This window comes from Bidens hawaiensis, unplaced genomic scaffold (genome assembly GCF_021521415.1).
Source record: "Bidens hawaiensis isolate Kalapana, Puna unplaced genomic scaffold, B.hawaiensis_p1.1 tig00055307_1, whole genome shotgun sequence".
NCBI classification, from domain to species: Eukaryota; Viridiplantae; Streptophyta; class Magnoliopsida; order Asterales; family Asteraceae; genus Bidens; species Bidens hawaiensis.
In genome coordinates this window covers 76,466-89,830 of record NW_027506331.1, presented here as the reverse complement: position 1 = coordinate 89,830, position 13,365 = coordinate 76,466, and the positions used below count along the sequence as shown (strand labels likewise).

The following is a 13,365-nucleotide window of genomic DNA, read 5'->3' as shown; positions in this document are numbered from 1 at the left end:
GGGTTTGTCCCACATTGGTAGAACGCTTGAGAGCGCCTTAGCATTTTGGTGGTTAAGCCAAGTGACATGTGTCGATTGTGTAGCATGAACCCATGATGAGTCAGCAGCTAGGTGTCGTCTTCTAGTTGTCCTCGCTCCACGTACTGCCAAGTGTCAAACTCATTGGTGAGTCGGATGACACGTGTCGTCACTTGCTTTATCTTGCGCCAAGTGTCGAACTCATTAATGAGTCACGGGACACGTGTCACGTGGATAGCTTTGGATGTGACACGTGTCACGCGGACTCATGACCGGAAATTTCTATAAATAGCAAGGCAAGGAGCTCATTTGGAACACCGAAAACTCGGATAAGTCACATCACTATACACACTCGACCTGACCACACAACGCCAAACCAGCTCGTGTTCTCAATTCCAACTCTCTCTAGATCCCGAACTCTCGTTACAGATAAAGTTCGGGTGCTAGAGTAATCCCGGCAGTACATATTCGGCTGTTGTACCCTGGGAAACAGACGGGCTCGCGGAAGTTGCCAAAAATCTGTTTTAAGGGACCTCTGTTTAACAGAAATCCTCAGCCACAACCAGGAACCACAGTTTGTTCAGTTTTGCAGCTAGAAAGGTGTAGACGTTTTCAGGTAATAAAGACGGATTCACCAAGGAAAGAGATGTACAAGAAAACATGACTCGGAGGTGATGCTCGGATCTCGGTGAACACGAGCTAGACGATGTGAGCGCAGTACCGGTGCGGATTCAACACGATGATTAACTCGGCTCCAACCCGGTTTGAACTCGTCAAAGAATTTGGTGTTAGAGCACAAGTTAGGGACTTCGGTATGAATCAAGACATACATATATGTATATATATGTGCTATATTTTTTGTTATTCTCGTTTAAATTTGTATACGGTATATGTACCACAATTTCCCAAATTGTTATTATTTATTTGTTTTATTAATATTGTTTAATAAAACTGTGACCCACGTCCTACAATCTTAAAACAGATTTTTAACTTTCGCAAGATTGTTGTGACAATCTTAAAACCTTTATAAAGGACATTGGGTTCACGAAAGTTTAAATTTTTTAAATGGATTTTTATGAATATTTGATTTGGGAAAATTTTTGTGTAGTACAATTGAGTAAGGATTTGTGATTGGAGTACAACACGTAATCCGAATACCGTAATACAAAACGAGAAATTTGATTCAACCGTTTGGAAACGATTTTGTAATCGTATGTGCTCTAACTATAGTGTTAGAAACGGGTTTTTTTTAAGCCGTGAGTTTAATAGTTAAACCAATTTTGTGATCGTTTATGTCTAAAATCAAGTAGAAACGGTTCATGAAAAAACGTACATTTTAAAAGAATTTTTAGTGGTTTTAAGTAAACCATTTGTTCGTGCAAACGTTAATACGCTAGCGTGCGTAAGATTGGGTTTAATTTATAATCAATACGTTTTTTGTAAATGTTTCATCTCCTAACATGCGGGTTACAAATTGATTATAAAATATTGTGGATTAAACGACACGTTTCCTAGCATGGGTATTACAAATTATTATTGTGTATAATAATGGCCAAAAATTGTCTAATCTTCAAGCGAGCGTGCTAGAATTATTATTTTAGTAAATAATAAGCTTTAGACTTTTAATATTTCTAATGAGTACATTAGAAAATGTGGGCTTGTAAACCTATAAAGAAAGTTTTACGAATGCTTAATTCTTCTAACGAGCATGTTATAAATTATTATTTTGGTAAAATAATAATAGTAAATATGGTTTATATATAACTAATGGTTATAAACATTTGTCTTTAAATGTTTTGACTTCTAACGAGTGTGTTAAAATGGATTTATTTTTATAAACCACAATGTTTTAAAAATGACATGTGATTATTTATTTTCTAATGAACGGTTAGAAATGGGTTATACTATAAACCAAGTAATGTGAAGTCGTTAATCGTCTTCCAAGCAACTTAGACATGGTGTTGTCTTTATACAATAAACTTTCAAAACATTTGGTAAATGTTTATTTCTAACAACCAAGTTAGAAATATGGTTTGTTGCAAACTGTAATCAATAAAGCGTTTCGTAAACATTAGTTTTCTATTATGAAACCGGTTATAAAGTTTTGCAAACATAAAAAGATATTTTGAAAGGAACAAAATATGTGTTTGCAAATATAAATGGCTCATTGCTTATACGAGAAGTGACATGTTGGGTAGACAATTGATGAGAAAACAACTTAGTGTTGTTATAAACAAAATTAGTTGTCCAAATATTACTACTAGCGTGTAGAATATTATTTACCATGTTATTGTGGTTGGACAGGTTTTGATTGTTCAAAAGTCTCGGTATGAAATGAGGTAATGACGATATGACTTCATGAAACTCTATTGAGGGGGTACCTTAAGCAAACCACAAGACAATATCATTGTGTTGATCTTGGTCCAACGATGAAAGTGTTAAAGATAATAACACTTTGAGCTTGATGTCTAGTTGTTGTCAATTTGTCCATTGAAATTGTTGTTTAAAGTGTTGTACACATTATCTTGTGATTTCGGTTGTATTATTTGGTGTTCAATATCTTCGGATAACACTTGCAATTTTACAACGAAATAAATCAATGTGTACTGTGACATACGAAATATTATTATAGATTTCGTATAATGGATAGTGCAAAAATACATTTGCACGACAAACAACTTGAGAGTTGTTCCATTGACTATGAGTCCGTTGACAAGACATCAAATATCTAATTACGCCAGGTACAAACGTGATGAGTATATTAAGATGAAATACACAAGAACGAGATATGCCATTAAATGTTGAGAGCATTAACATGAACTGGCACAAGTGCGTTTTGTTGATTATGAACACATGAAAGAAATATATGTTATTATTGTGAATTACTATAATAAATTTTGTAGTATGTATTATAAGAGAATTACAATAATGATGAACATGCTGGTACTTATATCACTATTAATATTACTTGAATTATGGTGGAGGATTTGTTCCCCAATTTAGGCATATGCAACTACCATACTGTTGAAAGTCAATTTGAGTGATTCCATTTCAACCATGATTGTAGACAAGTACCATTTATCTTGTTATGATAAATATGTTCATCAAAGTGACTTGAATTATAGACTTATGTTTAAGTCTCTATGAGTCAATAGTTAAGGCCTTGGAGGTTAAAGGCAAACGAGTTATAACCTTAGTAAATGAGATTAACTCTGGTGTTAAGATGTTCTAAAAGTGAGGTTTAGGACGGTAAATGAAATCGGATTATCTTGTCTAAACTAAGAAATGAATGATGGGAAGGCTGTGAAGAATTAGAATGATGCATCTTCTGTTCACAGGCCTAAGTATTGTAGTCTAAGCATGCTAGACTAGTACTTGTTAATTATGGTGCTTGACGAAGACTAATTAACGTGGAACATTCATAACATGCATAGACAAGTTAAAACGAATTTCATTTAATCTAAAGGTAATAATATAACTCTTAAGGATCTTGAGTAGATCTCAACTTTCCAAGTTCTCCTAGTTGTGACTAAGTTTGTGATGGCTTGTTAACTACCATATGATAAGGATTAGCTTAGACACTAGAAAGTGGTCGAAACTTATGATAATGCATGAGTTGCTTTATTGGTAACATAAATGAACTTAATGATACAATGTCGTGGTATTGTTCAAATCATGAGTATCGATGTATGGTCATAAGTAAACTTAAACAAACTATGTCAAAATGCAAGAAATGTGGGGGATGGTAATTGAGATGATATCTCAAACCTTTGACAAAAGCAAAAGCTTTTCTTTAATTGAGATGATTGAAATAATATCTCAAACTTGTGTAGAAAGGAAAATCTTTTTTTTATCCAGTTAGTAAGTTGGATAAAACAAAAGTAAGAGCTTACTATGGTAATCAAAAGGAAGAGATTTTCTTTATACCATCAGAAAATTGGATGATGTTATCCAATAACACTTCAATGTGGGGGTGTATTGCATTTGAACTTGGAATGTTTGACAATAAATATTATTGCAAACATGTGGCCTGGTAGAGTACGCAATGGTTAAAACGAGCTAATTGGTAATTAGACTCGAATGCCAACTGGTTGAAATCAGAATCTAGCTAGATGTCTGATATTGGCATAATGGAGATGTGTTTGCCTAAAAAATGAAAACTTTGTTCTTCAAAAGACGATCATTATAACTGAATTCGGTGTGAATCTAAAGGTTATAGTCTTAGAAGATGATAATAGGCTTGGAAGTTAAGAACACATCATAACAAATCATCTTAATTGCGCAATTATCTAGTATTGACTTGACGAAGTCATAGATAATAATTTTGGATCCAACAACCTGAGGGTTGATGAAAGATGGAGTTGTGGAATGAGACTAAAGCCCATGAATAAAGTGAGTGCAAAGGAAAACCTAACATATGAGATTGGAGATCCCATGATCTAGGTTCAATAGGACAACCTAACTGCATGAACCAAGGGTGGTCACTGTGGAGGCATAGCTTATGTATAAGTTGACGCATAAGCTAATATCTATATCCTCCTAAATTACAGAGGATGTCTAAATAAACATTCTAGTCCATTCCAAAGACAGTCAGTGACAATTGGGAGGCTAAGCATAACATATGGTTAATGATATGAGGATCATGATAACCATTATGCTTTTAATGATTTGAAGGTCAAATCAACTATGTGATGGTTAATGATATGTGGATCATGGTAACCATAATGACTTGAGGATCAAATCACCTATGTGAGAGAGAAGTGGGGTCGCTTCAAATGGATTTATGGGGGCGCAAATCCTAGAGCTCTCGCAGAACCAGGCTAGTGTTCCATGACCAGAACGGACATGACAATGAGGGGTTAACCAGACCAAGAAGAGTGTTGTGTGAAATGTAATAACGTCTACATCAAAAGGGGATTGGTTCAAGGACATCGCGTATATCAACCACTAGGGGACTAAGTATGTTTCACAAAGGGAGGTTCAAGGCTAACGCTACCTATCCTGCAACGCTCAACCGCTGTAACTTTATTTGAAACGTGAGTGTACGGATCGATCTCCATTCATGTGGGGGATTGTTGGAAATTTTGGACAATAATTAATATTTATTAGTACTTGTACTAATAATTAAATTAATTAATTAAACGTGTCCAAAGAGTAAAGATGAAATGCGATATCGATACTCTAAAGTGTATAGTTGAGAACTTGAACATTGGTAAAAATAGAAATGGGTTTGTCCCACATTAGTAGAATGCTTGAGAGCCGCCTTAGCATTTTGGTGGTTGAGCCAAGTGACATGTGTCGATTGTGTAGCATGAATCCGTGATGAGTCAGCAGCTAGGTGTCGTCTTCTAGTTGTCCGCGCTCCACGTACTGCCAAGTGTCAAACTCATTGGTGAGTCGGATGACACGTGTCGTCACTTGCTTTATCTTGCGCCAAGTGTCGAACTCATTGATGAGTCACGGGACACGTGTCACGTGGATAGCTATGGATGTGACACGTGTCACGCTGACTCATGACCGGAAATTTCTATAAATAGCAAGGCAAGGAGCTCATTTGGAACACCGAAAACTCGGATAAGTCACATCACTATACACACTCGACCTGACCACACAACGCCAAACCAGCTCGTGTTCTCAATTCCAACTCTCTCTAGATCCCGAACTCTCGTTATAAACAAAGTTCGGGTGCTAGGGTAATCCCGGTAGTACATACTGCTTCAGCTGTTGTACCCTGGGAAACAGACGAGCTCGCGGAAGTTGCCCGAGATTTGTTTTAAGGGACCTTTGTTTAACAGAAATCCTCAGCCACAACCAAGAACCACAGTTTGTTCAGTTTTGCAGCTAGAAAGGTATAGACGTTTTCAGGTAATCAAGACGGATTCACCAAGGAAAGAGATGTACAAGAAGACATGACTCGGAGGTGATGCTCGGATCTCGGTGAACACGAGCTAGACGATGTGAGCACAGTTCCGGTGCGGATTCAACACGATGATTAACTCGGCTCCGGCCCGATTTCAACTCGTCAAAGAATTTGGTGTTAGAGCACAAGTATACCCACGGAGAGGCGCATTACAGTACTTGTATGCTTCTAGCCGGAATTTTATTAAAAATGGGAGCGTATGGATTGATTCGGATTAATATGGAATTATTACCACACGCTCATTCTATATTTTCTCCTTGGTTGATGATAGTAGGCACAGTACAAATAATCTATGCAGCTTCAACATCTCCTGGCCAACGTAATTTAAAAAAAGAATAGCCTATTCCTCCTTATCTCATATGGGTTTCATACTTATAGGAATTGCTTCGATAACCGATACGGGACTAAACGGAGCTATTTTACAAATAATCTCTCATGGCTTTATTGGTGCTGCACTTTTTTTCTTAGCAGGAACGAGTTATGATAGAATACGTCTTGCTTATCTCGACGAAATGGGTGGAGTAGCTATCCCCATGCCAAAATATTTACAATGTTCAGTAGCTTTTCCATGGCTTCCCTTGCATTACCGGGTATGAGTGGTTTTGTTGCAGAAGTGATAGTCTTTTTAGGAATAATTACCAGCCAAAAATATCTTTTAATGCCCAAAATTGCCATCACTTTTGTAATGGCAATTGGAATGATATTAACTCCTATTTATTTATTATCTATGTCACGTCAAATGTTCTATGGATACAAGTTATTTACTACTCCAAACTCTTATGTTTTTTATTCTGGACCGCGTGAGTTATTTGTTTCCATCTCCATTTTTCCACCTGTAATAGGCATTGGTATGTACCCCGATTTTGTTCTTTCACTATCAGTTGACAAGGTCGAAGGTATTCTATCTAATTATTTTGATAGATAGTTTTATTAAATAAAAAAATAAAAAAAACTCCTTTTTACGAGTTTATTGGCTAATGAAAAAAAAAGAAGTATTTTTATTCTCTTAAATTTTAAATAAAGTAAAAATAAAATATGAATTTCAATTTTGACCCAATATGCTTGGTCTTTGTGAGAACCGCGTGAATCACTAAACTACTTGATTCACATGGTTCTCGCCGGTTGAGACAAGATTTTTTATATACACCGTATTGCATTCTGTTTGTATTCGTAATAACTTTTCTTTAATTTACCTAGAGGTTAACGTAAATGAACCATAACTATGTAACCCTATTCCTAATAGATTGACCCCAAAATAGCATATCCAAATTATAAGAAAGCCTAGAGTTGCCACAACTGCGGAATTTGCTCCTTGCAAATTTTTATTTGTTCGAGTATGCAAATAAATTGCGAATACGATCCAAGTAATAAAGGCCCAAGTTTCCTTTGGATCCCAACTCCAATATGATCCCCATGCTTCATTAGCCCATACTGCTTCTGAAAGAATACCTATGGTTAAAAAGACAAATCCTAGGCTAATCACACGATAACTCCAATAATCCAATTGTTTAAGAAACTAGGCCTTGTAATAATTCTTATCAGAAAAAAAAGAAGTTTTTTTCAAAATATTGTTTCTTTCATTCTTGTATTGGATTTCACCAAATGAAAATGATGCATTTAATTTTAATAAATTATTACTTTTAGAACTATAAAAAAGATTTCTAAATGTAATGACTAGAAGTGCTACTGATAATAATGATCCACAAAGAAGAGCCGCATAGCTCAATATCATCATACTTACGTGCATTATTAACCATTCCGATTGTAGAGCAGGTACTAATATTGTGGGTTTGTGTATTTCATTTAAAAGACCCGAAGTAGCAAAGCCTTGGGTAAAAATAGTACTTGAGGCAGTTATTGTGGTTAAATCATTTTTTCTTATTTTGAAATAAGGGACTATATGAATAAGGGAGAAACTCCATGAAAGAAAAATTAATGATTCATATAAATCACTTAGGAGGGAATGGCCTGAATAAATCCAACGAGTGATTAATGATCCTGTTAGGCATAAAAAAATAGCTATCATCCCCTTTTCTGATGAATCATATGGTTTTATTATTTCATTGCCCAATAAGGTTATCAAATGAAGTGTAATTACAATTGAAACAATAGAAAAAGAAATATGAGTTAATAGATGCTCTAAAGTTGAAAATATCATAAAAATGAAAAAGGGCGAGGGGATCCCTTATATTAATTAAGAAAAAGAAAAACGGAATTTTTTTTTATTATAGGATCTATTGGATATCTTTTAGAAGATGACATGCCGCCACTCGGACTCGAACCGAGATGCTCTAGCACTGCTTCCTAAGAGCAGCGTGTCTACCGATTTCACCATAGCGGCTTGCTCGAACTCATAATAGCCTATTTATATTCAATCGTCGAGATCGAGATTGAACAAGTCAATTCAACCAAATCAGTTTTTTTAGTAAAGATTCAATTAGAAAATGATAAAAAAATGAATTCAAAAGTCAATTTGAAGGTTCATTAGTTTCATTTTATTTACTTTTTTTTGTCATTCTTTATGGTTTATCTAATTTCATAAATTGAAAAAAAAAAAATTCAATTCATTGAAAATATGTCTATTTTAGATTACTCCAAATTGACACATTTTTTGTACAAATTAGGGACTTCGGTATAAATCAAGACATATATATATATATGTGCTATATTTTTTGTTATTCTCGTTTAAATTTGTATATGGTATATGTACCACAATTTCCCAAATTGTATAAAGAGATTATTTATTTGTTTTATTAATATTGTTTAATAAAATTGTGACTCATGTCCTACACTTTGTTCTTTTACTTATTCATACTATTATAATAATAACAATGTTAATGTTAGTATGTTTTTCAAGAGGGCAGACACGAACATCCAACTTTACACATTTGTTTTTGTGGGGATGGACCGGGTGTGGAGATGCACACGCAGGAACATATCCAAATGACTAAATCAAATAGATGATTTTTTTTTCAACTAGTTTCAATCAAATGATTCAGCTGACAAACGCAAAGCTTACAATTTATTTATCAAAGCGTAATCAATTGAAAAAATAAACAACCAAGACTGTATTAAATATATTTAGTTTAGAAAATCCACTCAAATAGTTAAACTAACATAATTAATTATCTTGTTTTTTAATATTTTTGATTTATAAAATAAGAATAAAAAAGTCCCCAAGGAGATTTGTGTTAAAAGCCCAATAACAAAAGAACATGCTTGGTCCACATTATTAGGGTTAGAGGTGCAAAATAATCCGATCCCGGAAACAAACCCGAAAAAAATACCCGAAACTGGTTTTTTTATACCGGGGTTTTTAATACCCGAACCCGACCCTACCCGTAGGATACAGATAGGGTATGCATTTTAGTACCAAACCCGTACCCGGAACCGGGCTCGATTTATACCCGGTAATACATGAAACCCGGAACCGGTTACATACCTGGAACCGGGTTTTTCCAATACCCGAAACCGGGTTTTTCAAATACCCCATCTATACCTGAAATTAACAGAAAAATACCTGAAAAATACTCGAAAATATCCCTAAAAATTGTAACCCTTTAAAAAAATCTAATCTATACCCGAAAAAAACAAAAAAAAAAACCCTAAAAAACTCAAAAATAGGGTTTTCTCAATACCCGAAAATAAGGTATTAAAATACCCGGTTTTAGAATACTCCGTTCCATACCCGACCCGAACCCGATGCATAGGTATAGTTTTTAGTGACAATACCCGAACCCGACCCGGGTATTACCAATACCCGATTTTTCAATACCCGATCATACCTGAACCCGGTTCCATACCCAAACCCGGGTATTTGAAAAACCCGATTTGTGCACCTCTAATTAGGGTGTTCAAAAGTACCGAATCCGATTTATCCAATAATCCGTATCTGAATTATCCGAAATTTCGGATATCCGAATTTTCGGATATTCGGATTCGGATAGTGTTTTAAGGAATTTTCGGATATCCGAATTATGCAAAGTTTTAATTTTAATATATATTTATTTAATTTTAATATTTATACAACTTAAACACCATTCTTATCTAACCCTAATTTCTATGCGCCTGCTATCACTATATCAAATCTCCAATCAGCACCATTCACCAAGGCACCGCCACCGCCACCGCCACCGCCACCGCCACCGCTGCACTAAACTGTCAGTCCGTCACCACCGTCCGCCGTTGCACTATTTGACTATTTGCGGCTGACATCACATAGACGCCGGCGAGTCTCGTAAGGTTTAATTGTTTATTGTGTAAGTAAAAGTTAAAAAAAAAGTTATTTATATTTACTTCTTCCATTGTTGACAACCGATTCAGACCCTAGTTCCATTCATCACAGTCGGCAGCCCCAAAATTGGTTCGATTATTGTGCGAATTGAGGTAAGTAGATGTGAGTTTCTATCTAATCAGTCTTGTATTGGTTCAGTTCACTGTTATTTGTGATTAAAAGTCTGATTTGGATATTCAAGTACAGTTATTGGGAGTAGAAATGAACATGTGGTGTCGGTTGAATTTGGTTGAATTCAGTTTTTTCGGGTTTTAACCAAAACCGGATTAAATCTGGTTGAATTCGGCAGATTAGACAATTTTCAATTCGTATCGGATGGGATTTCGGTTATGGATAAAAAAATTTCGAATCCGATTAAACTGATCCAAACTAACTGAATATCCGATATTCGAACCGATGAACGCCCCTACCTGAACCCACTCTGCCTCGGATCAAAATGGACCTTTTTTTAATTTGGTCTGTACTGACCCGAACATGTTCTGACCTGTTACCCTGTCTGACCCGACATGCCCATTTTGTTAGGTGTAATTACTTCTTTAGGACTTTTTGTGCGCTAATGGGTTCTAAAAGATGTTAACGCTGTATGGATTATGGAAGCCCATTGGATTTGCAGGTTTCATCTAGTTTGATATAAAAAATATAAACGCCATGTTCTACTATAGAGATTTCTATATTAATCATAAGTCGTTATGCGTGGTTTAGAAAAACACAATGCAGTTTCTAAAAAAATCATGTTTCCATGCCAACCTTTGCTAAAAGACACTTTGAAGTAATGCTTATTGCTTTCATAGCTAATAATTTTCCCTTCCAAATGTTTAGAATTTGGCTCTGTTAACTGTACTTTTGTTGACAGAACATGTTTTTATTCTTCTCTTATTGCCAGTCAGATTAAACTCGATGAAAATGGATAAGAGAAAGCAAGGAAACAAGGCGGAAGAAACTACAACATACATGGATATGAAATCCACCAGGATGGAACTCAAATCAATATTGAAAGATATTGAGTATATGGGTAATCTTATCTATCTCTAGTGAAAATTATGTTTATTAATTACCATCAGTTAATTTATTTGCACATATATATACATTCAGGCCCCTCTCATATGACATGGAAACAGAAAAAAGATATGGAAAACAAGAAAGTAGCTTCTCTTGGTGGAAAGGTGAGATTTTTGTAATTATCCTATCTATAGTTGTTAGTTAATGCCCCAATTCTTTTATATATGATTTTTAAACAGGAAAACCAACATTTTTTAAAAAGAAATTTTTAGGGGTGTGCGTGAAACCGAAAACATTGACTCGTAACCAAATAGCTGAAATAACCAAACCCAAACAAAATCCGACGGTTTGTTTTTATGTTTTCCTAAAAATCGAACCATATTTATGGATTTCAATTTTAAATATTAAGTCATGTATAAGAGTTTTATTAAACAATGTTACCCAAATATTTTAGCCCAAATGTATAATTAACAAAAAGATCTAAACCATATTCGTTATTCTTGACCATTTTTTTCCACTAAAATTTTGAGCTCAAATGATAAAACTGAAAAAACCAAACAGTTTCAGAAACTCAAAAAACCAGGTTTTCAGTTCTTGATTTGGTTTGAGCCTAAGACCGAGACATGCACACACTTCTAGAAGTTGTTGAGAAAATGACTTCGTAAATTTTTTTTTTGTTTATTATTATGTCATAGCCGCCCAAGAAGCAGAGATTGCCTTTAAGTGTAGCACGACCTGCAATGAAGAACCAGAAAGAAAGGGAACAAAAGATGTTACAAGAGGTTTATTAAGTTTCTTGTATAACACTCATTAATTTTTTTATTAATTAATTATAACTTATTTTTGCAAGGCAATTACAACTTTTATATAGCAACTGACATTGCTAACATTGTTTGATTAATAGAATCTCTTACATGGACTCATTGGTGGGAAACGTGGGAACCGTAGCAAACGTGCATCTACCTCACACAAACCCGAAGATAGAGTGCTGAAGTCAACTGTTGGCAATTTTAGAGACGGTGTACTTGATGTTAAAGATTTGTTGAAATCTAATTCATCTTCTAGTGACCGTGGTGGCTCCAGAAGTCATGGGTTTGGTGGTGGCTCCAGCGATCATGGGTTTGGCGGTGGTTCTGGCAGTCATGGGTTCGGTAAAGGCGGCAAGAAGAAGGGTGGCAAGAAGAACCATGGAAAGAAAGGTGGTCGTCGAAAACGCCATTAGGCTGTAGAACATGTGGATGATTAATTGGAAATCAATGGGTTTACAAGTTTTGGGATGAGGGGTTAAGTGGAAATGTTCTGATTTTAGAATTGGAGTTCTTGATTTTGATATGAGTGAACGATTATAAGTGTATAACCTTCGTGCTTGGTTTTAGTGTTTTCGACTAGCAACTTCATTCTCTAGAACATGACACGATAGAAATACAAGTCACACACATTTAAACGAGTATGCTTGGCTTGTGTCGAAATGCTAAACCGAAGTGTGCTAAACTGAACTGCAGAGGTGATAGTGTGCTTGTTATTTTCTACGCTATACCTTGTATCCGGACTCGTTTTACTTTTGATGCAATAGTGTGCTTGCTATTTTTTATGCTATACCTCGTATCCGGACTCTTACTTTTGATGCGTGCTTTTGTGTTCACTTGTTCTGTTTCTTTGATTAGTTTCTTTGGGTAGTACTAGATGTTTGACCAGGGGTGGATTATTTGGTGATTAGTTGCAACTTGCAAACATAAACTGTAAGGGGGTGTTTGGGATTCCTTATTTTTACCTCCTATAACTTATTTAAGTTGCAAGTTATAAGTTACTATAAGAGAGTCCGCGCTTTGTGACGGGTGTGAAAGAAGAAAAATTAAAAAGCTTTTTAATTTTTAAAAGGGGAAACACCACAAAAAAGCCAATATACTTTTTGGTTTTGCTCATAAAAGTCCCTAAACAATTTTTTGCATATAAAAAACCATCATACTTTATATAATTTCTCATAAAAGTCTCTTGACAAAATTTTACACATAAAAAACCAACATATTTTCGGATAATCATAAAAGCCCCTTAAAACCTTAAATTATATATTTTAAATGTATATTCTTAACATTACTAACATATATTACTAAACTTGCTAAAATTATATTAATAC

The 13,365-nt window shown here is 35.0% G+C and overlaps 1 protein-coding gene across 2 annotated transcripts; it reads left to right on the top strand.

Annotated features, from left to right (window-relative positions):
* Nucleotides 1-11,088: 11,088 nt before the first annotated feature.
* On the top strand, nt 11,089-12,605 carry LOC143617544 (uncharacterized). 2 transcript variants are annotated; one of them, XM_077090068.1, is made up of 4 exons: nt 11,089-11,244; nt 11,325-11,395; nt 11,927-12,013; nt 12,136-12,605. In XM_077090068.1, the coding sequence occupies exons 1-4, from the start codon at nt 11,130-11,132 to the stop codon at nt 12,451-12,453; spliced, it is 591 nt and encodes a 196-aa protein (XP_076946183.1). In that variant the 5' UTR covers nt 11,089-11,129; the 3' UTR covers nt 12,454-12,605. The 2 variants fall into 2 exon arrangements, with proteins under 2 accessions (XP_076946183.1, XP_076946184.1); XM_077090069.1 differs by having other exon boundaries at nt 11,091-11,236.
* Nucleotides 12,606-13,365: the final 760 nt, after the last annotated feature.